Source organism: Anser cygnoides, chromosome 10, assembly GCF_040182565.1.
Source record: "Anser cygnoides isolate HZ-2024a breed goose chromosome 10, Taihu_goose_T2T_genome, whole genome shotgun sequence".
Lineage (NCBI taxonomy): Eukaryota > Metazoa > Chordata > Aves > Anseriformes > Anatidae > Anser > Anser cygnoides.
Window position 1 is genome coordinate 22,891,477 of NC_089882.1, and position 25,905 is coordinate 22,917,381.

The 25,905-nt window shown below is 44.2% G+C and overlaps 1 protein-coding gene across 9 annotated transcripts; it reads right to left on the bottom strand.

The window, feature by feature from the left end:
• Nucleotides 1–74: 74 nt before the first annotated feature.
• CARD19 (caspase recruitment domain family member 19) lies at nucleotides 75–25,553 on the bottom strand. 9 transcript variants are annotated; one of them, XM_013187700.3, is made up of 7 exons: nucleotides 25,390–25,541; nucleotides 17,001–17,081; nucleotides 15,558–15,700; nucleotides 13,647–13,800; nucleotides 8,958–9,017; nucleotides 6,695–6,766; nucleotides 75–5,041 (listed from the first exon to the last, which is right to left on the bottom strand). In XM_013187700.3, the coding sequence occupies exons 2-7, from the start codon at nucleotides 17,020–17,022 to the stop codon at nucleotides 4,929–4,931; spliced, it is 564 nt and encodes a 187-aa protein (XP_013043154.1). In that variant the 5' UTR covers nucleotides 17,023–17,081; nucleotides 25,390–25,541; the 3' UTR covers nucleotides 75–4,928. The 9 variants fall into 9 exon arrangements, with proteins under 9 accessions (XP_013043154.1, XP_047917365.1, XP_013043151.1 ...); XM_048061408.2 differs by lacking the exon at nucleotides 25,390–25,541 and adding an exon at nucleotides 21,658–21,755; XM_013187697.3 differs by lacking the exon at nucleotides 25,390–25,541 and adding an exon at nucleotides 20,575–20,722.
• Nucleotides 25,554–25,905: the final 352 nt, after the last annotated feature.

The following is a 25,905-nucleotide window of genomic DNA, read 5'->3' on the forward strand; positions in this document are numbered from 1 at the left end:
GCTGCCATGAGGGCAAGGTGTCAAGGAGCACTTCTGAGAGGGGAGCAAAGAGTATCACACACCATACACAGCAGCACTTTTCTCTCAGTACAGATTTTATTACAATTTAAGTACCAGCTTCATCCCATTACAAAAAAATGCCATTATTTTGTATAGAATTAAAGAAGACATATGTGAGGATAAATGATTACAAAGACAGACCCTGTGAAGTGCAGCAAACTGTTTTCATTACTTTGTGTAACAGCAACACTGATTACACAGTTAAGGCAAGGCATTTTTCTGGGCTAACGTTTGTGTATGCAGAACAGCAGTGAAAAGCATCCACAACGGCAGTCATTGACCAAATGTTTTAATGTTTTTAATTTATTACAGTATGAGAAAAAAAAATCACAAATGAAAGAAGGAAGAAAGGTAACTTTGCCTCAGCAGCTTTGAACACTGCAGGCAGCAGCTATCAAGTAGCCCTGCATGCCCCGGAGTGAATCATCACTTCATTATAGCTCTCACTTGCAGGCACACCATCCTCCACTGAAGTACTTTAAATAGCAGGCTGTCTTTAAATGGAGTTGTGCAAATTCACAGTATGATCTGTCACTTTGCTTCCCAGCCCTTCGGAAGCAGGCGGCCCAGCCAGCCTGCTGCAGCCATTCAGGGGGCTGGGGCCAGCAGTCTGCTCGCTGCTCGGGGGCTGCAACACCGCCTAGCTCTCCTGCTGGAACCTAGGGACCCCAGGCACTATATACAGGACAATCAGAGTTCAGCTTTACTTTTACTTACTTAATCAGAAAGCCCCTTCATGTGAAAAAGCAGGGAAGGATGATGACTTTTGGCTAGGTATCAGCCTTGCAGGAGGCAGGGCCGCACAGCAGAGCATGTGCTGGTGCTGCTTGATATCCTGCATGCTCCCACACATCGGTGGCCACAGTTTGCCTTGACCATCGCTTTCCTGAGTGCTATGTTCAGCCCTCCAGATGAGGATCGCTGACTTCATAGCTGCTTGGCTCCTTAGCCCTTGATGCTGCTAATGCAAACATTTTTCTGCTCCAACCAGAGTAGCACAAGGTGAGACAGGGTAAGTGAAAAATATGGCTGCTTTTTATTAGCTCCTCTATGTCTAGTGTATGTTTATCACGGTGTTGACAAGAATGGCCTCCAGCCTCTGCACGCGCAGCCACCTACTGAATTGCACACAGCCAGGACAAGTTCCCTGCACAGGCAGCTAGGTGTGTTCCTCAACACCAGCGCATCTTCAGCCATAAACGCCAAGCTGTTCTCAACTTGACAGGGAAGCTGAAAATTTGCAGCTGGCAGGCTCATCCAGAACCCTACCGAATTTATTTTGAAGTAAATAACACTGCCTGCCTAGAAGGACCTGACTCCCAAGCAGGTATATACGTGCTTCCTCCAGGAACCAAATACAGAATTATCACTTCATCTGTCTGCATTTGCTGCACAGACACATTTGTGGAGAAGTGTGTTAAACCTTGGCATTTGTTCCTGAAAGAAAAATTTTCAGAGAAAAAGAATGTCTCCCAACAGGCTCGCCTGCAATGCTCTGTTCTACCCCAGAGAATACAAAACACCCACTGAAGTTCTGCCCGACATCTTTAAGCCTTTTTAAGGACTATGACAGTGCAGGGAAAGGGAAGGAAAGGAGTCATTGCTTTCTCTGGAGACTGCATATTGCACAAACCTCTGCACACGACAGCTTTATAGCTACCCTCACTTTTTAAATTCAAAACTAGCGCTGATAAAGGAACAGATTATTTTCCATTCTTTGCTGTCAGGTCCTGTCACCAACAACAATGGGATGAATCTGAGCTTGTTTTTCCTCCCTCCTCCCAGCCCTAGCCCTGGGGATAGCTTGTCCTGGAATTTTTTTCCTGAGAGGCATCTTCATCTCAAGCAACCTCGGAAAGAAATACAGCCAGAGCCTTCAGTAAGCCTTCCTACTCCCTATGGTTTTAGAGGCTCAAGAAAGCCCCTTGGTATAATTAACTGGGAGGACCATGTGCTGCTGCGCAGCTGCTGTGCTCCTGGGGCAGTGTGGATTTGGGATGGCTCCTGGCACTGCTGGGCATCCTCGAACCAGCAAGTACAACAGGGTCTCACCTTCAGGTTAAGCAAGGCACTGACAGCTTCTGCACGTTTCAGTAACAGCTCACAACAATTTACAACCTCTTATTCAAAGGGTAACGTGGTGAATGACCTAAGCAGAAGGAATCTGCCTAGCAGCAATGAGACCTCTAGTTTTGCTTTAAAATGAGGTGTGACTGTTGACATTATTTTGAATAACGTTTTTCATGTAAAATGGAATACTCTTCTAATGAGGTTTCAAAGTTGGCTTCAAGGCAAGGATTTAAAACCTCCTTGGAGGTCAGAAGTATTTTTTCTAGTCCCTTAAAAAGGGGTTGATATAGGATTTAAGCAGGAGTGGGGAGAGTAACAATTCATTCCAAGTGCTATAAACCAGAGATAGTTTGCTGGAGAAAATCCACCTGTTGTCACTTTTAACAAAAGCCAAGGCACAGTGAAAACAACAGAACTTAATAAAGCCTTTCCCAAGATGGAAGGCAGCACAGCAGCAGCTTGTGGTGCAACACGGGCAGCAGAGCCTCGCGGCGTGCCCAAAGCAAAGCTGTTCAGCAACGCTATAGGAAACGCTCTCAGCTCTGTCACAGTTCTCTCCCTGATAAGATTCCCCATGGAGATTAGATTGAGCAGACACAAGAGATGGTGGGATGGAGGCAGGGGAAAAGAAGTCTAAATAAACTGCTCTGCTGGGTGTTATTTTGTTTGCCTAGTATTTGTATCATTTCAGATTTTACACTGCACCAATCAGGCTATTAAGTGTTTATAATATCCCGTGGCCCGCTGCTGATCTCAGGGTATGTCTGTCTACACAAACCACTGCTCTGCTGAGAGCCGCACAGTTACCCCAGGGGAGCTGTTACTGAAACGCCAGCTCTGCAAAGGAGTGGCTGCAGCTGTGTAAAAATAGCCAGGCCAGCTCAAGAGCAGCTGCTTCAGGTGCCAGCAGCAGCAGAAACCCCGCAGCCAAGAGCTCAGCTTGGCTCACCTGTCCCCAGAGGGTCAGAAGGAATGCTTAGCCAGGTAGCTGGTGCTGACTTACAGCGTGCTTCCAGCAGTACCACAACCAGGCTGCAGCTCATTTCATTTCACTTGGGTGTTTCAGGTGAGCTGCAGTCATGGCAGTGATGACTGTCAGGATGCACTGTCAAGATTTTGCCTGCTGCAGACTGTGGCTACTTTTACTTGAGGTTGGCTCTTGCCTCAGTCACTGCAAAGCAGTAGGTTAAAACATTCTGTCACAACAGTAAAAACTGGGAGGCTTTGAGCCCTTTTTCATCACTCTTTCACACTTCCTGAAAATACTCCATGGGTCTTTTATTTAGAAATTTGGCCCTGTACCCAATTCCTCCTCTGGAGTACACCCCTGCTACAATATCTAGTGAGTGTTGTGCTGGAAAGAAATACAGTTACTGCAAGATAATTTGCTCTGGAGAAAATGATGGCATTTTTATAGCATAAAGTTTAAAGCTGGAAGACAATCTTTGGTCTGGATGTTTTGAGAAATCCACTTCAAATGACTTCATTTCTCCAAAAGCTCAGTCACCTGAATAAGTTGCAGCAACATCACAAGTTACCATGCACTGAAGGATCCCCATGCGAAATTCTAATGGCTTTCAATTTGATTTGCAAGTTGCATTCCAGTGAAAGAGGAGCCACAAAACATCTTTCTCACCAAGTACAGGGAAACAGTCACCCCAGGTTCCTCGTTCTTGAACAGGCCATTGAAGAACTACCCACTGATAATGTCACTTCCCACAACCATTTGTACTGAGCTAGGCAGGAGCTTGGTTAGGTTCCCAAAGCTAAGAAAACCCAGATACTTCATTTGCAGCCCTGACTCCCTGAACCTCCCTCAAGAATTTTCGTTTTACTCTGTTTGTATGTTGAAAATGGTTTCTGCAGGTTTTTCAGGTTTCAACTTCTAGATGAAAAACATATCATCAAATAACATTATGAACAATCTCAGGCTCTTCAAGTACATATACATATTTTTGGCCATTAAAAAAGTCACAATACTAACTCCCTGCAAAATACTGTGGATTACTCCAGTTTCTTGGATGTACAGTCCCCAAAACACCTCACTGGTAAAGACAAAGCTAACTCTAAAAAATCTTCTTGGTAGTTTCAAGTGCTTCAGATCAGACATTCAAATCCCCAGGACCCTCCACGGGCTGGGCACTAGCCTGCAGGAGTTCCAGTGCATTCAAACCATGACGAACAGCTCAACATGAGCACAAACAAGGCAGGTGTGGTGAGGCACAAAGAGGATTAGAAAACATGGCAAGGACTAGGCATACACACAGGTAACTGGCACTGAAAAGCTCTGTAGGTACCAGTGCCCACCTGAGCTCAGGTAGTAAGGATAAAGGATCTAGACAAAACAGACAATCTGGAGATGGAAATCCATTTCTTAGTAAGGCTTTGAGTGTGTGTGGTGTGTTTTTAAGTGCTTTTCTTAAATTAATTATCATAAAAGACAGTCTAGCATTCCTTAAACAGTTATGTTCCTTCATTCCAGTACAAAATACATATATGCAAAACATGGCTTAAGACCCATGATCAGTTAGGATATAATTTTATAGCTTGTATTAAAAATACTTTTATCCAAATGATAAATACTTTAAAATAAGCATTTACAAAAATAAATGGTCCATTCCCATAAGGAAGGACATATATAGCTGAAATTCTGAATACATCTTGAGGCAACACAATTATTGATGAAGCTAGTTAATAAAATCTTTGGTATGAGAGTATAGTACATTAATATTCATGCACCGTTGTCTTCCCTTGGCAGATACACTGTACAGATGTCTAAGTGAAGAGGCAGCTTTTCCTTAATTTCTTGATATGTCTTCCAAATACAACATACAAATATTTCTAACATGTCTTCCTATGATAATAGGAGAAAAGCCCAAGATCCTCCTGGCTCTTCCTATGACTTTCGTATCTAAAACAGAAATGAAGATGGGAGGAAAGAGAGAACATGAACACGGTTAAATTTCATTCTAGCTAGTGAGCAGCATCTAGGAAAAATAAAAATCAATACGAAAATTACCCTAGAGGAAAGCCTGTTTCCTTCAATACTGTATGCCTCAACAGCCAAGACAGGATAATGACGAATGTGAGGACTGCTGCAGTCCCAGACACACAAACAGGAGGTTACTGAGCTAGGTAAGGAGGCAGTTTTGCACTTGAGCATGGCCTTGGATGTGAGAGTGGTGTGAGCGTGGAATGTCACATCCAGGTCTGGTGGTCCAGTTACACAGGGGGCATTGAGACACTGCACAGATACACAAAAGAGTAACAAAAACTGGATAAAAGAGCCTTGGAACAGAAGACTTGGAGAGCTTGAGCTGCTTATTTTACAGACTCACTCAAGTCATCGAGGCACCAGCACCTCCACAGGGAGACAACATGAAGTGTCAATTGGCACAGAAACATGGGATTAAGGGCTCTAATCTGGTAGAGAAAGGCATAATACATTTTTAGCTGGAGCTGAAAACAAGTTTGTAAGATATACACTTCTAATACTATGGACAATTAACTGGGATCAAGGGACGTGATGGATCCTGTTTGGGTTTTTTTGACTGGTCCATGAATGCTTTTCTGAAAATGCATCTGTTAAATGCTGGTGACTGAACCCGATGAAGGAAGGTGATGGCAGCTAAGGAAGCACAAGAGTTAACCTCAAAGGTCTAATGGTTCCCTGTCAATCTTAAACCCCGACTCTGTGGAAAGCCCACCCAAGGGACTGATCTGGGAGCGAAGTGTAACAGCCCAGACAGCACCCAAAACATCCAAGAGCCTGTGCTACAGATCAGGGACAGCAGCCCACAGCTCCAGAAAAAAAAAAAAAAAAAGGGAAAATGACAATGCCCAAATATGACTGCTGTGACCAGGGTATAAGGACCAGAAGGCACTAATCCAAAATGAAGTTTGGGCTCTGCTCCCCACCTACCCTGTAGAGATGGCACTTCCCGCAGCGCGTGAAGGCCAAGAGGAAGCGATCTTGCTGAGCCAGCTGCCCACTCCTGCTGGTGCTGACTCACTGGTTCCCTGCAGCTGACCCACGGGGACACGCCAGTGCCCTTCCTGCTACGGGTCGCCACCCTCACAGCACCCTCTCCGCTGGGAGAGCAGAGGCAGGGCTGGGAAGCCGAGCAGGTACCTGCCCTGCACTGCCAGCAACAGAGGTAATGCTGTAGCTGTTCAGGCCCAGCAATTGAGCTGAGACCCGCAGCCCTGGAACCGCTTGTGCTTCAACAGCTCCAGAAGGTGTGGGAGCCAGGAGGTTTGGGGATGCTTTCCTGCCTCTGCCTCATGGCTGCTGGGAATCATGACCCATTGCTATAGCAACAGGAGCTCACATGGCTACTGCCTTTAAAAAGAGCCCCTATTTGTGGCATCTTCTGTAGGCAAACTATCCATTATTTATACCTCGGCATGTCTGAAGTGCAATTTGTATCCTAACCTCATTAATGAATGATGACACCTTGACCCGCTCTATTAAGTAAGCCATGTTAGATCAAGAAGCACACCGCTCTCCCTAGTCACACGCTGAAGTAAGGCAAAAGAGAGAAAAAACACCAGGGTACATTACCTGAGTGAGAGCAATACCAGAACAATGCAAATCCTGCAGCCACACTAAAACAAGCGAGGAAAAACACCGGACCTAGAGAAAACGAAATAGGGAACCCATTAGGACAGAGCAGAGCAGTGGAAGTTTATCTCAGTTCCTAAATCATCAGTTGCTTTTAATATGCATAACTAAGTGTATTCAAATGAAGCTAGCACATTCACCATTATGTATGTGCTGTACCTAACATACTATGAAGTACATCTACTACACCATAATTAATTTCTTCTAGTTGCTTTGACACCATTCACTGTTCGCTTATGTTCACCTAACTGTATTCTACTAAACTGAAGCGAGAGCTTCCTTAGATGTTTTCTTAGTATGAAACTTTGAGCAAAAACACCTTTAAACACTACAACACAATGCTAACCAGATTACTGGGACCTCACCCACATAATGTAGGTTTTTTACTCCATTGGGTCAATGTACTGCCCATGGGGTAAGAGTACTGAGAAAATACATCACATGAGACTGCAGTCCCTCACAAGCAGGGCTTTAGGGTTTTGCTTTATCCCCTTTTTTGCCTTGTGCCTATCTCCTTTTTCCCTAAGGAAATTGCTACTGTCCCTGAATCCTGCTGTGGAGGCAGCATGCTCAAGTTCCACTGGCTTCAATCACGCAAAGTCATCTTTTTGTAAAAAGCATGCAGGATCAGGCCCCATAAAAATAACTAATGCCAAAGAAGGAAAACAGAACCAATGCCAGAAGCCCATTCAGTGCCAGCCATCAGTTCAGTTTCCTTGATTGCAACTAGTACACAGGACTTACTTTATTCCTGTAGCTATATGTCTCACTTATTTTAATAGCATCTATGCACACATTCATATAAAATGGAGCAGGAAGGGACTGCATATAATTACATATACAGGTGTTCACAAATTATGCTTTCATAACAAAAGCAAATATTCTTGTTCCTGTTTACAATTCTGAAATGCAGAGCCACACGCATACCTCAAACCCCTCACTGGAAACACTGCTTTAATGCGCCTGCCTGGAATTACATGCAGCTTAATGCTGATGTTCAATAAAACCTTTCTAATTCATACTTATCCATATACAAAAGCCTCACAAAGATTTATATCAGCTTCTTTAGCATCTAATATTCTATTTATATTTATGACTTCACTATGAATTAAACTGCACCTGTCAGTTTAAGGAAAAACGTACGCCAGACTAACAAATCAGTGGAGCCAATCACATGGATGTGGACATTAAAGAAACAGCAGCGGAGCAACAACTTGGTTGCTCTTTCAGATGTAACCTCCCTAAGAGGGTCACTAGCAGCTGAACAACCTCCAGTCCGATGGTGGCTCTTTCATCAGCATGAGAAAGAACAAATTATTTCATTTTCTTATTTCTGAGAACCTTGTCTGATCTTCCTGTTATGCTGCAATCAGCAATAGCAGTGTGAACAAAAACCTGAACGGCAACTTGGTTAAATATTCAAAGAAGTGACACAAAAATATACGTTGAGCTACACTGTGTTTCTGCCCTTCGTTTCAGTCTTCTCTTAGGAGGGAAAATGCCAAAAAAGCACATTTCATATAAGGTGCTTTTAGTATCCCATAATTGAATGCAAATTTCTATATAAAACATCAACTAAAACTTAAATGATATGAGTTCATTACGAATTTCAAAACATTCTTCATCTTTCTTTTAGTTTCTTCAGCTCTTCAATTTATTTTCAAAATATTTTTCAGTGAATAAAAAATATATGCCTCTCTGTAATCTGGACATTAAAAAAAGCAAGAGGAAAAAAAAAACATGTTTCCCTAAGGAAAATATATTTAAGTTCATCCTTGCTTATTTTCCTGTCTTTGTTGTTAAATGATTTGCACTTAAATTGAAAGCTTTAAAAAATCAAAAAATTTGAAAGCTATACAGAAAAATTGATGGCCTTGCGCAAAGTCACAGCAGCAGCAGCTGAATAGCCCTTCCTATTCAAGCCCTGAACAAATCATAGGAAATGAAGAGTTTAGCTAAAACAAAGCAAGTAAAATACCATTGTGAATATTGATTAAACTCTACAGTCTCTTGAATTTCCTGGCACTGGTTTCCTCAACAGCAGCTCAGTATGCTTTCCTCCATTAATTCCACTTAAACGGTGACAGTAAAGGTATCATAAAACAAACAATTTGTTACATGAAATGCAAGTTACATGATAAAATAAATTGCATCATAATCTGAAAAGCCATTCCATAAAGTGACACTGTATGCGTTTATTTACCCCTGTCATTTAGCATACATTTCTCCATGTCAGTGTCTATCTCTGTGGAATCTGTGGTTTCTAGAAATAAAAGCAACACATCACAAGTTAGTACTCAGCTCAAGCAAACACACAAACATAATCAGCACATGCAAAATTCTGCGAAATACCACATTTCAGAAAAATATCAATTTTTGACATGAAATATTAGCTCCTCCCAAAATAAATCGTTGTTACTGTTAAACCTGGATATATTTTGATCAAAAGACAGAGTCACACCATCATTTGAATGCACTATAAATAGCTATAAATGGTTGCAGCAACACCTCTGATCTGGTTAGGCTCTAACCACATAAGTAACATCACACATAGCAGTGCTGGCATTCAGACATGAGGGACAACTACCGACAACCACTGGCACACGAGTACTTTAGAGCACTCAAATTGTTTCGCAAGTGAGAAAAGCCAGAGCTAATCCTTCCATAATGCCAGAAACTTTCATTGTGCTAAATACAAAATATTTGTGAGCCAACGTATGTGCTAATCTGAAAACAACCTTCTGATTTAATGTAGTACTATCCTTTCTGTTCTGTTCTTGACTAAATCTCCATGCTTGATTATATCTGGCAGATGAATCACTCAGAACAAACTGCTTGGCACAGATTATTTATCCAAATTCTGCTTTCAGCTAAATATTTGTACAGCTTCTTTTGAAATCTGTAGGTGCTATGAGCTAACATCTGGCACAAATAATTTTTGCCTCTAGGTAGCATTTTTTTTGCAAAATCAAGTAGAAAAGGACGTTGACCTTAACACAAGATTTTCAAGAGTTAGCAGCTATAAAACTATTTTTCTGCAATACAAGAAAGTTGTGGTGTTGTTATTTTTTTCCTTTATTTAGAGACATCCCATGCAGGTTTACTCCAAGTTAGCTCTCTGCACATATAAGATACAGGGATAACCACAGAACAGCTTTTGGAAGGGCTTGAGAAAGAATAGGCATTTAGGCTCTCCTAAAAACATGGTCTGAAAGCATAACAGGATGGGTGAGAGGACACTAAGAAAGCAGCTGTGGAGTAAAATATCTAAGCAGCACCTTTGTTTCACTAGAACAGGTCCAGACTGATTCTCTTCCCATTTCTTGCATGTTCATGCACACAGACGAGGTGAAGTAGAGCCTCCACCTCTGTTTTGGGCAGAGAGATCTGCAGCTGCTTTTTTTTTGGGGGGGGGGATGTTTCTTTAGAGGCACCTTCACCATATGGATGTGGAGATAGCACTGCCCACTGAAGGTGTGGGCATCACAAGGGAATGCTGCTGTCACCTTAAGTGGCAGAGGAGGGACTTTCCTTTAATACTTCATGAATCTTCAAAACAAGTTTTTCATCTAAACTTCTTGGTAGACAAGAGAGGGTTTTTGTTTTGTTTTGTTTTATTTTAAAAAAAGCACAAAGTCAGAGTTTCAAATTTGATGGTCGATAGGACAGAATTTGAGAATGGTTTAAGCTGATGTTCTGCACAACAATTTGGTGCTATGTGAGGTGTCCTGGAAAGCTGCCCTGTACACCTGCCCTCAGTCAGACAGCAAATGCCCATAACCCACGTTACAAACATCCCTCTCGGGTGGGTGACAGCACGGTACTCAAGCAGAACAGAAACATCTGAACCACTTTGCTGCAGAGCTTGAGTCACACCGAGGGAGAAAGGATTGCTGCAGAGCCTCCATGGTGCGCTCTGCATCGATGACACTCTTACGTAGCCTGCCTGTTTTGAGGGATATCCTCTCTAGATACTCTAGTAAAGAAATCCCCGCACTTCACAGGAGAGCACAGCCAACCCTGAACTTTTGCCAAGCTATCATTGCATAGAACTGAGCTGATCCTTTATCTTTCTAATCCATGTCAGCTTTGAGAGAAATAAAACCATTTTCTGATTCACATGGAAATCCTGTTTGGCTTCAACAGCTTTGTCCATGTTGTGTGCCTTCTCCACCCTCTAGTGGGAATTAGGAGACATTGCTACACATTTCATTTGCAATATTATACTTGAGGCAAAGAAAAGGAATCTTGTTCTAGCACAAATACTGAAGTTGCTTTTGCAATGAAAGAGAAATCTTTGAAAGGTTCTCCTTTGTAGAATATGTTTCTGACTACTCCTATGAGTAACATAAAAGTTGTACATGTTGGAGGTCTGAAGGATAATGCCTGTAATATTCAAAATGATTCACGTTCACAGAAATGAGAAATAATAGCTTATACTGAAAAAGTAGCTTTTTATGAAGAATTAAATCATTTGTGGCTTTAGCTCAATATACTGCACAAATGTTTATCAGCCATTCAATCCAGAATGCAGACATTTGTTTTAGTTACAGAACTCGTAAGAAGCAGCAAACACATTAATGCAAACACTCTCATCACCTTACTTCCTCCTTGGGTCAATACAAGGAAATTGCACAATCTCACCATGTAGTACTGTTTTAACTCAGTTATTTGAATTGTTATCATCGCTCTGAGGCTGGTGACATAAGATTGTACCAAGACACAGAGTATTAATGACTTACGACTGTTACTGGGAGCCCCTCTACATAACGCAACTGCAGATAAACAGCTTGGGAGAACCATGAACATCTATTTTTGCTTTGAGGCAGCCCTAGCACATGTACTTATTATGTGCTGTCTGAACATGAGAAGGCCCTCACCCTGCCTACTCGCATCGCTCCTCGAATAAAGCTCTCTGAATTAACCAAGGGACAGGGATGAGCATGTTCATGCTCTAGCTAACAGTCAAAAAGTTGCTCAGAGGCCCCATGCAAGTTTCCTCTCTGCTAGTCTGTCCAGGTGTGACAACAGCACAACACAGTGTGAGGGGCCGTCTGCTCAACATCTGCACACCTACCGATGTGAGTTTTATGGGTACCGATGAACCTGTGCACAGCTGTGCAATTTCTAGTACCTAGCTGAATTGAGACCATCTATAGGGGATGTAGTCAGACCTCAGCTAACGTGTACAGATAAGGTAAGAGCCATGTTCAGAAAGGGCTTGTAGAAATAAGAGCTATTGAACGCTAACAGTTTAAATTCTTAAAACATCAATACATGCTTGAAATTATATTCTTAGTGACTACACTAAGACTTCTTAAGTTGCTCTTAATTACTAAAGGCTGTCTGCTGCCTTCTAGTCAGCCTGGCAGGAAAACCTGTCGCCCTTCACCTCTACCTCAGATAAAAGTGATAGATCCAAGACTATTTGATTCAAGAGCCTGTTCTCTGAAAGGGCATGGCAGCTGCACGGTGAATAGCAGATCAAAAGCACTGCCTTAGATCTGCTGCAAGGCTGAATCAGTAGAGATTCATGTTCAGCTGAGATTCTGAGGCAGGGATGGGCCTGTTCAAGGGGGTTTGGGTGTAGGATTTGGAGAGTTGGGGGAACTTTGCAGCCTTCCTGTGCAGGCAGTGAAGTGGCGCAGTCTTCCAGACGTTGTCTATTTGTGCTGGGCAGACACAAACCTTTTCCTTCAAAAAAGGAAGGCTGAACAAAGCTAGACAATGCTGTATCTTAAAAGGTAATTACAACTTTGCAAGCTTTTTTTCTGCCAGTTGCATGCCATACTCCAGAAATAAGAGAAAGAGTGGATTTATTTGTTGGTGTTTTGTTTCTTTAGACCTACGAACTTTTGATGAAACAGTTTGAATCTAAATGGTGTTTGACCCACGTTACTAAAACTTCCTCTGGCAGATAACTGTGGAGTTTTTATAACTGGAATCAACTGACTGGTGAAGCATTAGTACTGTTAGATATTTCTTAAGGAACTCTTAAACTGCAGTCCCTTTGCACCTTCACTAACCTATATGCAGGAGCTTTCCCTCAAGCTGCTCAAGTCATTTCAGCATGCTGGAGGCCTAAACATATTTCCCATCCATTTTGAATATTGTTCTTTTCTCCAGTTCACTAGGCAGGGAAAAAAAGAAAAATCAACATACAGTAATTCAGGCTTGATACTTTTCCTTAAAGAACTTAGCTTCTTTGCAGTGTAGAGTCAAATCTGAAGTTTGGGCTTCAGTCCTTCTGGAGTATGTACATGTATACATATAGGTATTTTTGGTAGGCAGTTTTATGGACATCAGTCAGGCATGCCAGATGCATAAAATGAGCCCTAAGTGACTAATATCGTAGTTCAGCATTGCAAAGGTACATGGATGAAACATGATTTAAAGTGTTTGCTTCATCTTGAAGTAGACACAACTGGGTGATTTACAGATTGAGGGAAATGCAAGTTTCTTAGCCACTGGGTTTTTTAGCTTAACAAATTGAAGGTTTTTTTTATTCTAATACTCTGACTTGTTGCAAAGAAGAGTAAACACTGATGAAATAAAAAAGCCATGAAGAGCCAATGTTACAAAGAGAGAAATTGTCCCTCATATGAGTTATATTGCTGTCTTACATGTAGCACTTAAAATGTTTCAAACACACGCACTCATATTTCAAGGCTATCAATTATTTTTTGACACCCCAAACTCATCAACAAGAAGAGCTATGCAGTCAAAATCCCTTACTGCTTTTTGAAATTCCAGTCAGACGGAATCCTTACGTTAATATATATATATATATATATATACACATGTAAATAATCTGAACAGATCATCTGAAATGAGATTTCATAATACATTGATAAGGAAATCCACAACTCATTCAACCTACAAATCAACTTACTCAAGATTTTCCTGCTTGGCAGGTCATTATACAGCTGTTCAGCATTGATCTGTAGAGCTCTGTAAAATTCTTGACAGTGTCTGTCTCCTTTCTTTTGAAGGTGCTTTATCAGATACGAGAGCCTGGTATGGAGTGATGCCTTTGGATTCCTGAACTGTAAGAGAAAAGCAGTCATCAGAGGAGAGACTACAACAGCTAGAGAACAATCTTATATCACTTTACAATATGCCAGGAAATAAAGATATTGAACTCATGTTACATTTGATAAAACAATGGGCCAGAAAATTATGGGAACCTAAAAAGGATGTGCATTGCTCGGGACTCTTCAAGGCACTGAGCTCCATCTGGACAGCACTGCTTGTTGGAGAGCATATTGCCTCTGCCTTCCCTCTTTTTTTTTCCCGTCTCAGTAAAGTGACAGCTACTTCACATTTGATGTTTCCTCTGTATTCAAACTAATGTACTTGCCACTCCACAATTGGATTCTGACAGCAAATAGGAAATACCAACAAATGCCATAAGAAATTTTTATGTTTTCAGGTTTTCCCTTAGATACCTAGCAGTGATTACCCAAAAAGGTATTTTATACTACTTATATTAGTCCCAATATTGGAGTGTTCATCATCCCAAGATTACACATCTCATTGCTTCCAGAACTGCTGCATACCCTGTGCAGCATTTATGAATTCTCATTACTCAGGCACAATGGCAAGCAGCTGCAGAAGAAAGCTCTTTTTTCTGTACTCTAAAATGTGATGAATATTAGAAGACCTTACAAAGAAAAATGAAAATGTGTACCTTACACACATCAGACTGATCTCAGCTTATTTGGAAAGTGTCCAAAGCCACTCTCAGCAAAGCATTAGATTTCATACCAGTACAGTAGATAATATTTGCAGTACATGTAGTTAGGATCAATTCATTCTCTAGGGGGACGGGAATACAATGCATCTGATATAACACTCCTTATTCTGGCAAAATTTCCACAAGGTCAAATAGATACATCAGGAATGGTAAGCTTCCTAAACACTCAGAGTTGACAGAAACTTGCCTGGACCTATATGAAAGTAGCTCGTTATTATTTGCTAAGTGTAGAAATCAACAAAAAAACATTTCATAAATTCCTTTTGCATTTATTCTGAAGATCTTGAGGAAATGAGACCATCTTTAATTGTGCACATGACACTGATTGTCGTAACTTGGTGGTTGGATTGGCTCAGCTGATGACGTAGCGCTGTTCTCCACCACCAAATCACTATTTATCCCCATAGAGTTTGACTGAGAAAGAATTAGATCTATGCTTTCTTAATGCAGAACTACTCATGTGCCAAAACTCTGAGCTTTGTGCAGACAATGCAATCAGTAGAGGGCAAGTACAAGCTGTTACAATGAGGATCTGGGCAGCTTTTAACTGCCTTTCAGTCTACACAGGTTTAAAAGATCTTTCTCCCTAAAAACAGCTACCCGTTTTGGAAAGCTGAAGGAGGCCTTCCTCCACGTACAGCTACACCTCCTGAAGATGTTACTAACTCCATCCATTTCTCAGCCCTCACAATTATAGGTGGGAGAAAACAGCAATGAGGTGAAGAAGCAACTCAGCTCACATGTACCAGACCTAGTCTTTGAGCTGCTATCAACAGAAAACAGAGGGTATTATATTGAGAAAAATAGGGATAGAATTTTCTTAACACAGAAATTTTCTTAACTCTTCACTGTGTGAAGATACATTTGCTAATCCCTGAAGTGCTGAAATACTACAGAAAGAACTGCTAATATGAGTGCAAATTAAGATGAGAAAGAATGCCTAGGCAGATACTGAAGAATGCGGGCTTTTTAGTGTGAAAGGCTCACTAGACAGCACTCAGAAAAACAATACAACATTCAGAGATATAGTAAAATTCATTAAGTTACCTTTTCTGCTTCTGTATTGGTGAGAATTTGGGGGTAGACTCTGTTAAGCTGAAGGATAATTTTATCAACCACTTGCTCATTCAGTCGGCTATTGCTTGTAAGAAAATACATGTCATGTTGCAGCCGCTGACAATACGACTGATCTAAGAATAAAATAACACAAAGAACAAGACACAGTAAGTAATATCACAGTAAGCAAAATCACAGTAAGCAAACTGTTTTTAAGTCCTGTACATTTCACTTTCCTAACAGTGGTTAAATGCGTAAAATAGAATTATTACCATCACATAATTTTTGAAAGCCAAACTGTCTATTAGGGATATGTAACACAGCCACATGCTTTCAAAGACCTGTCCATTAAAATCACACAAGCCTGACCCCCTGGCTGCTCACTGGTACTGACCTCTCTTTCCAAAGGGAGAAGGCTCTGAATTATTTGGATGTCAAGCACTGACGGATATCTAATCAAATTGAGAGCATTCATCCAGTCCTAATATTGTTAAATCACTGAACATTTTCTGCCATTTATAAATACAGAGTCAGATTGCAGAGTTTAAAAATAACATCTTAAAAGAACTTTTACGTAAATGTGTTTCATAGATGTTCTCTCTTACATAGCACAGTAAAAGGACAGCCCAAATAGGCTTCAAAGGACGTACGCAGCTGATAACAATACATAGAGCAGTGCTGGTCTTTGCCTGCTGCTTAAGACCTGATGATGACAGCGGCTGGCGGTACAGGACGGGAAGCAGGGAAGCTCGCCCAGCCAGTCACAACAGGGCTGAGATGACTTGGCACCAATGTCACCCAACCCGCCAAGAGTTTAGTGCTGCCTTTTGTCTAACAGGAGAATCCAGCCATGTGCCCAGCATAAACTGCCCAGACTGAAACAAAACTGGAACATTAGGAGCAAATCTCTGTTAAAGGGCCATGAATTTTTTTAAAGAAGGAATCCTTGCATTCCACCTCACCCAGGAGAGGGGAGAAAGAGAATTCAAAAAGCAGTAACTTTATTTTATTTTTTTACTGTGACAGTACACTCGAATACTCATTCCAATAAAACACCTTTTTATATTAATCCAGACCTCTGCAAATACACAAATCCACACTTGCTGTTGTTTTAGGCACCTTTTCCAATTTGACACCAATGGATTTTGCAGGAGTTTCCCTCTTAGAGCATAGCTTTCCCTATAGCTATTAGTGTGTATTGCCCCTACTAAAATACAAACACAGGTTCAGGCAGGTTCCACAGGTTACTGCGCCCTTATCAGATTTAGAAACAGAACATCCGTGACAATGTTTGAAGTGTTAACATGTCTGACCTAAACAAGTGTGCTCTACCAAGTCCACTGGTCAATGTAAACCGCTAAAGTTGAGCACATCACACCCGAGCAGCACAGGAAGAAAAAAAAAAGGAAAGAAAAGGAAAAAAAAGCACAGTACCTTCCCCCTGCTTAAAGCACATGCACAGGTTTTATGGTATTTTGGCTACCAGAAAACACACCACCATCACTTCTCTGTGCCCTGTGATTTAGAGAAGACAAACAGAAAAATTAAGGAGAAAGCCAGAAAACTAATGCATGATGCACTGTGCCTATGCACAGCCCTTGCTCTTCCATAGAAGTTGTCTTTTTTTTTTTTTTTTAATTACACTGTCCTTTTCCTGTGTTTGTATAGTACTAACAGCATTTGCAGGAAAGAGCTCAGGAAAACCTCCCAGTGTGATCACTGTGCAGTAACAACTTCTCTGCTGCCAGCGCCACTCCTGCTCAAACAAAAACACAGCTATTGATACTGCACAGAGCGGCATTCCACAGGCAAAACACAACTGGAGTTACATTCTTACTTTTTATTACAAACACATTATTTTCATATGTTTCTAATTCCTAGCCTTCCCACTTCTCTCTTTCATGGCAGCCTTACAGTGTGCTGTTAGAAACACGGTGCACTGACATATTTGCTGAGCAAATCTGTTTTGTTGCACTAAGTTCAACAAAAGGACTGAAATCAAACTTCTCTTCAAATCCACTCATCTGGATGCGCGACAGGCTCAGGGAGGACTGGGAGATAACACAAACCAGGGCAGCAGGGTACCGTCAAGTTGTCTGTCCGTGTCAATAGGTTTTGGGGAACAAGGTGCCATGTCACCTGCTTCCTCCCTGCCACCCAGTGGGGACAGATTCCTCCTCCTTCCTCTGCCTCAGTTACATGATCTGAAGTGACTCTGAGTGTCACAAACAACTCTGTACATTCTGCACGATTACAAAACCACATTTTGAACCAGCAGCTTACAAGCTAGCAGAGCAATTAAACTTCAAATAACACCTTGACATTCAATAACAAATGACAACAAGTGCTAAAAGCAAGGCAAAGATCCAACAAACAGGATGTATATTAGTTAGTAAAATAAAAGCAGCACTGAAGTGTCATCTCCTCTGGTTTCCACATGCTCCATTGCTGCCTCATCATCACCGATTACCATGCAGGCAGCACAAGGAAGTCTATCAGAAGCAATTACACCAGTGAAGTTAATTGTGACCAGCTGATGATCACATTTAAGCTGAGATCATTTTCTGAGCATTCAGGTGCACTCCATGTCTTCACAGTGCTTTTCATTTATACATACTCACTGAACCATCATCAGTCTTATCAAAGGCTTTTTGCTGCCATCTGAAACCTGCACACTTGTGCACCGCAGATTACATTACACAGCGTAAGCCTCACTGAGATTTCAGGAGTGGCTCCATTTTCCTCCAGTCTAAGACAAAACGCTCGAGGAAAGAGCGAGACAACCCTCTTAGCAGACATTGCTATCTGTGCCTGCCAAGGACAAACCCTAGGTCTGGCTCAGGTGTCTGCAGGATGTTTTTCCAGTCCCATGGGCTGCTCAATTTTCAAGAGTTACCTCTGAAGTGGCCTGCTTCTTGCCCCACAAAGATGCTTCACCCACCTGTACCATCATCTCCTCCAAACCACCTCACTTCAGGATGTAGGACTGGGTGCAAGGTTTAAAATGTTTTGGAGAGATGTTATCGAGCTCACCACCAGTTCAACACCAAGAAGTAACCTCCAGCATCTCCCTTGCTTCTTCTGAAGCCCCCCAGCTTTCCTGGGACCCCAAGAATTCTCTGCTCAGCCCACAGGAGCAATGGCAGTGTTCATGCTCCTGGTAGACCAGGAAAGAGAAAATGCCCATGGAGGCCACCCACCAGTGCAGAACTGTGCTCCAGCTGCTAAGTTAAATACAATAATAAATTCCACACCACCAAAACCCCACCGATGCTAGTGGCTGGGACGCAGCACCCTGCCCTGAGGTGATAAGGGTATCTGGAAAGCACACACGCATTCCAAACCCCACGTGCTGCTCCGTGGCCCAGTGTGCCCAGGCCTGTCCCAGCCACCTCCTGTCCCAGCCACCTCCTGTCCCCAACAGTGCCACCAGCAGACACCAGTGGCAGGATGTCCCCAGGCCGCTGGGCCCTGCTGGGGCCTGCCTGGGGCTGTAGAGCAGAGGCCCAGTGACCCGCCATTTTCTGCCCCAACATGTCAATGCTCTACAGCTGCCTCACCAACACTTGTCAGTACTGAACGCACCCTTCACTTACATTTTTAAATAAAAGAAGCCCAAAGCAGCTAGCTTCACACCTGCAGTGAAACTACCAACACATTTTCAGGCTCTGTGAATCTAGGAGCTGGTGGTCTGAGACATTTCACATACCCACCCTTTATCTCGCTGCCTCAAAGAGGCAACAGCTATTGGAAAGAAAAGCTTAAATCTCTATGCTAAGGTGACTTTGTTTTTAAGCAGAAGCCACCCCAACATTGCAAGGACCATCTCATTATTGGCTGGTGCTTGCCTAGAAGCCCAAAGCAGCAAAACTGTGAGACCAGGGGACTCGACCACAGCTATAATGCCACGGCATGGACAGACATTTTAACCCCCCCCCCCCCCCCCCCCCCCCCCCCCAAATGGGGTCGCTAGCTGCTGGCACTGACAACACAAACATGTTGCTATCAGGTTGTAGTGACTGTCAAAAACTGCTTTGTAATTTTCATTCTGCTTAATTATTCTTTCCTTAGAAGACTCCACATTGTTTTCTACATAAGGAACAACAAATGGGACGGAGCAAACTGGATTTTTGTTGCCATCCCTCTTGTGTACTCTCTTTCATGACCTACATTTGCTGCCCTTTCAGATAAAAACCACATGGCCCAGTGGCCATGCCACTTGCATTTTGGATTGCCACCTATGTTTAACACCATAAAAAAAAAAAAAAAGAAACAACAACAACAAAAAAAGAACAACAAAAAACCCACAGCTGAATTCCAAATTTGTATGCCAGTGGTCAGTCATTCCTCACGGCAATGTGCCACTTAACTGTGCTCTAATCCATGCCTGGGCCCAGGGAGACTGAACACTGCCAGCTGCCTGAAGCCAGGCAGGTAGGCATTTCTAATGAACACCTCCATCAATATTTACATAAGGACTCACGATACTGTCTCTTACACCACTATATCTTTATTATGGTACTGTCTTCTGTTTGGTTTCCCATTTAAAGCCTCCTTCAATTTACCAAGCAAACAGACAAGATAAAGCAGAAAGATTTAAATACAACAGACGCAAAACCCCAATACATCTCTCCTGTTCTTCATAACAACACATAATTTGTGAACATCAGTTCTAGAAACTTAATGGTATCTGCTAGGTAATGTAAACACGAGTTGCAACTTCCTGTAAAACTTAATCATTTTCATGAACCTCACAAAGGCAATCTGACAATTAAAACCTCAAGGCGTGGGTCCAATCATTTGCATATATCTGTGCAAACTCCCTGTTAAAGCATCTCAGCAAAGAGCTGAAAAAATCTCTCTCAACAAAATGTTAGTTTTTACTCTAATTTAGTTGTTGGCTTTCCCCTTTCAAGAGCCTAAGAAAGGCATGCTGAGGATTTAAGAGGGAATCTGGCTGCAGAGAAGTGGACCCAGATTATTAAATCACACTGGTTACCAAATGTACCCGTGATGAGGAGGGACTAGTCTGCTCCTCTGGTCTGGAAGCGGTGATATTGAGGTGGAAGACAGCTTGCCTCTCTCCCAAGCTTCACTTACACAAGGCCACCACTGCTACAAGGTAAGTGCCTTTGACAGCAACTTCAACAACTTATCTTTATCTGAACGTCTTTAAAAATAGAAAATAAAACAAAACAAAGAAGTGTTAAAACGCTCTTGATACTTGAACATGACATTATTTTATGTGTTCCTTCAACCTTCATATAAAAAATCAAGTAATTGGGCTCTTAAGTAACCAGGAGAGCTTGTCCTATAGGTGCAGAGGCACAGTCTTACTGAACAGAAGACTGGGACCAGGTGTAAGTGACAGATTTCTTTCAGCCATCACACTGCGCAGCTGGCCTGCTCAAGTGTGAAATCTGGTATGGAAGTGACCCTGCCCCGAGGAATTCTTTTGCCCACATACATTACAGCCCCGCTGCTTTTGGTGGAGAAACACATATGCTTAACTCCACATACACGCCTGATCGCATTTGCTGACTCTAACCCTCAGCACAACTCATGCATCCCTCAGTAAAACCTGCAGAATGCATGCAAGCACTGGAGTGCAAGCTCCCTCCTCTAAGTGCTGGAGCAAAACCTTAAAATGGAGCTCGGACAACAGGCAGCATCGTTCAGGCTAGGCGGCGTTCAGCGAACACTTCCCGAGGCCTCGAGCCTGTGCAGCGCAGCCACTCACAGACCGCCCCTTGCCTAGCAGCCGTACACGTCCTGGTGACTCACGAGCTGGTTATGGCTCACGGAATTAAATTAAATCCGGGGACGGCTCGGTGTTGGGATCTCAAGTTTTTAGGACCCGACAGCGCCGGGGAACGAACGCGCGGCGGCAGGTAAACAAACGCGCACCCCAGAAGCACGGCGGCACGGAAAGATATAGGGGAAAAACGGGGTGCCGCCGCAGGGCGCCTAGTACAGCCCAGTATGACCCAGTACAGCCCGGCCCGGGGCTGCACTACGAACGGCGGCGCCCCCCACCCCGTGCACCGCCCGGCCGAAGCCCCAGCCCCTTCCCTTCCCTCCCGTTCCTCACCGGCCATAGCGGCCCGGCCCGGCCCGGCCCTTCCTGCTGCTGCCGAGCGCGGCGGGGCCGCCCCGGGGCCGGGCAGCGCCGCCCGCCCCGTTCCGCCCCCGGGCGGCCCTGACAGCCCTCTGTGTGTGTGTGTGACAGCCGTGTACCAGCCGTGTGACAGTCGTGTGCAAGGACAGCCCGCCTTCCTGCGGTGCAGCCGCGAGGGGTGAGCCCAGCCCGGGGGCCCTTATCCCCGTCCCAGGAGACCCTCGGCTCCCCTCGGTGGCAGAGAAACTCGCAGCGAAGCATCTGATTAGTTCGGATGTGTTTGCTTCCGAGGAAGGAAGTGCAAGGAACTCTGTGTACTTTAAAAGCTCCCATCAGCATAAAATTTCATAAACGTTTAATTACCCAGCAGGTATGGAGGCAAAATGATATTCCCAGATATAAATGCTGCGGAGAAGCAAGGCTGAACCTTAGGTTTGTGAATTGTGATTAAGGAATATATTACTACTGTTTTTTGTTTTGTTTTGTTTTGTTTTTTAACTGTGAAATCTGGTATTTTTGTAACGGAAAAATTTGTTGTCTCCTATGGCAAAGATACAGCATGATTTATAATTATGACTCACATTGAAAACATGGCACCCAGCTAACACACTGCTGCCCCGCACAGCCCCGGGCATCTTCAGGAACCGACTTAAGGAGACACTTTTCACTAAAACAACTTGGTTCTGTTACACAGCAAGTTCCCAAGCACAACAGCATACCCTTGCACTGGAAACAAAACCTTTGCGTGGATGGCCACAGAGACAACAAAAATAGCTGAAGGGTTAGCCCATAAGAAGTTGTGTGTCCGTGCCTAATGGGTGAGGAAGTTATACCAGTGTACTGGGATTAGTTAGAAGACAGATGATAAAACATACAGCCCTTGCTTTTGGTGATGCAGTGTCTTGGGAGCAGACATCTGAACATTTAGATGGGACCCAGGAAGAATCCAGATCTTTCCTGCATTGCTCGTCCACAGCCTGCTGGTCCCTTGCCTCTTCCAGAAGTGCTTGGCTGCATGCTCTACGGAAAGTCTGGGTTTATATACGTATACATAGTTTTACATGACTCCCAGACTGACTGGAAGCTGTATTTGGTGCGTGTGTCACCAGCAGCTTTTAACTTGCTGGGTGAAGTATAAAAACGAGGCCAGTGCAGTGCATGGGCCTGCAGATCCCAGCTGCGACCGCGGCAGGGTCAGGAGAGCTGCACTCACACGGTGCTGGCTGCGAGCAGGGGTCAGCCCTGAGCCCGTAACAGTGCTGGGTTCTTCCCGTTGGAGACCTCTGTGGGTTCAGATCGCAGCTCCTTCAGTGAGGTTTTGGCCCAGCTCTGCCACCGAGCTTGCAGCGCTGAAGCCTGACGCCAGGCCTGCACAGACCTACAGGGCAGGCAGGGGCTGCGAAAGGAACCGGGGAGGACTTTCCTCACAGCCGGCTGCACATCCCTGCATGAGACAGCTCAGCTAAGCCTAGGCCTGGCCATGGAGGGGCAGAGGTGGAGTAAACCCGAGCCTTTGCTGGAAGTTTGCGAGTGCTGCCACTTGGCGGTGTCCGGGAGGAAGGGCCATACCCGGCACCAGCCCTGAGAAGCTGCGTGGGGATGGATACCGGGCTGTTCCCAGCAGGGTCAGACACAGTCCTCAAGTCTTCCTCCAGACCTCTGAGCTCTGCAGTATTCTCGCCTTTGCTCTCAGCGCCTGGCCTTCCCTGCCAGGTTGGCATTTCCACCCTGGTGGAGCACTCCGGGGGAGAGGCTCCCACCGGGCGTCACATCCAACACCCACACCCCTGAGCCTCGTCTCACCCAGCATTACATCCAACACCCACACCCCTGAGCCTCGTCTCACCCAGCATTACATCCAACACCCACACCCCTGAGCCTCGTCTCACCCAGCATTACATCCAACACCCGCACCTCTGAGCCTTGTCTCACCTAGCATCATATCCAACACCTGCACCCTCCGAGCCTCGTCTCCGTGAGGCTAACACAGGACATCCCCCAGCCCAGCAACCCTGAGCTTTTGCAAGCCAGCCTGTTATAACCACCTTAATTAACAAATGAGATACCCAAGACCCCACATGTACTCCTGAAAATGTCTTGGTCTATATCTCCATACTGCAAATTGAAGCAGCTTCCTTATCTATAAAAAATGTAATAATATAGGAGAAAAAAAATAAAAATAAAAATAAAATAAAAATAAAAATAAAAAACACCTCCTTGGAATAGTTTTAGTATTACAAAATAATGTGACACGGTTATGGTGCCTGCCCTTGGGAAGATGAATAGAGTATAAGCATCCTGAGTTTATTCCGTTCACCCTCAGAAATCCAGATTTTCTGAACAGCATGAAAACAGGTTTTTAACTTATTATTATTGCACACAGAGACCTTGATCATACCCATATCAAAGTCATTTGTGGCAACCTGTTGTAGTAATAGAAACAGGCACCTTGTGGAAAGGAAATTGTCATTTTTATAGCTCCTCTCATCGTATTTTTAAGAGAATTTCATCTGTATATTAGAATATTACAGCAATAGATGTTGCTGAGCACTGAGAAGCAGTGGCATATGGCATGCTGAAAGTTTGCTTTTATGACTGTGTTATACAGCTGTGAGTTCACTGCAGTTTGTGCTCTTCTCAAAAATGACCCTGGAGTCACTACCAGCAACTAAACCACAGACCTGAAAACCTGGTAGCCTTACTGTGACACAGACTGAAACCTCTGACACAAATGATATTTAGCAGACAGTGTTTCTGAGCGCTGTGGAATGGAAGTGCAAAGCAACCGCTCAGGAGTGCCGCAGCATACACTGACACATTGCCTGAAGATATTTTTGTCCCGCAGGCTCAGATAATGATGCAAGCATCAAGGGTTAAAAAAAGCTTCTCCTCATGCCCGTGGCACGTCTGCCTTCTGTAACTTTACTGCCACGAAGGTTGCTTCGCGAAGGCAGGTACGGGAGGCAGCCAGCAGGGTGCTGGTGGGGGACACAGGTGCTGGAGGGGGACACGGCCATGTCCCCCACACACACACAACCCGTGCTGGGGCCTGGCCTTGGCAGGATCCAGCCACCGAGTCCCCTCCCACAGCCAGGCCCATGACATTCAAAGAGCACAGCCAGAAATGGAGCACAGCTTTCAGGACCAGCAGCTGGGACAAGCTGGGCACAAAGGGCTAAATGAAACCCTTGTGCTCTGTGAGGCAAATTGTGCTTTATTTTCAAAATGTTCACAGGCAGAGCAGCCCTGGGCCAGGCCCTCTCTCCCTGCTGCCGGCCAAGCTGGACCGCGGGGCTGGTCTGGCTTCTCAACCTCTGGGATTTCTCTCAGGCTTTCCCCCCCAGCCTAGCAGCCAGCTGAAGCAACCTGACCGAGTTTCATTTCCCAGCTCGTACAAGGGCAGCAGATGCATTTCCTGGGTAGCTGATCTCCAACGCAATTGCTGCTTCCCCCTGCACACCGCCTGATTTCTTTATTTATCAAGTTACTTCATTTACTAAGCCTTTCCCTTGCCATGGCGGCGTCAGCATGCCGCGCTTCCTCATTCTATCCGTTAACTGTTAAATCACAACGTGACTCCCCACTTTCCCCCAGCTGAACAGGACCAGAGCCCTCCAGGGACGAACGAAACCCGGGTCTCAACCTAGTCTCACCCTGCGTTCGAGGAGGAGACGTGCTGGGACTGCCTGAGCCCCCCTCACTTACATGTCCTGTAGAGCATGGTCCGGGCGGCGGTGGGGCTGCTCCCCCCGCTTGTGGTGGTGGTTTTTTTCTTTTTTTTTTTTTTTTTTCCTCCAGGCTCCAGACGCCAGGGCGGAAGCTCCACCACAGAGCTTCGCTCCCCAGTGGCCCAGCCTCGGGGGGGGGGGGGGGGGGGGGCCGGGCAGGTTTCGCTTCTGGCGGCTGTGACAGCAGGGAGCCACCCACTGTGTCCTTGGGAATGTTGGCAGCGTTGGCAGAACGCAAAGGTTGTGCAGACAGCACAAAAACGGAGCACCCCTTGCTCCTGGCACACCGTAGAGGTCGGCATGTAGAATAAGCCCTCATATATCGGCCGTAACTCACGTCGGAAGCACTACAGACGGTGCTGTGGGGTTGTACGTGGGGTGACAAAGAGCTTCACATACGTGTTCAAAACCACGCGGCTCGATATCTGATCCCTTTTAAAAAAAAAAAAAATTATATAAAGGAGTAAAATACTCGACCCATTATGTGTTTTTT

Coding starts and splice junctions, on each gene's coding strand:
- CARD19 (XM_013187700.3), bottom strand. CDS start 17,022: ATGTGCTTTAAGCAGGGGGAAG. Junction 15,701..17,000: donor GTGCTTTAAGCAGGGGGAAG/GTACTGTGCTTT, acceptor TTTTATTCTTAG/ATCAGTCGTATTGTCAGCGG. Junction 13,801..15,557: donor CCAATACAGAAGCAGAAAAG/GTAACTTAATGA, acceptor TTTCTCTTACAG/TTCAGGAATCCAAAGGCATC.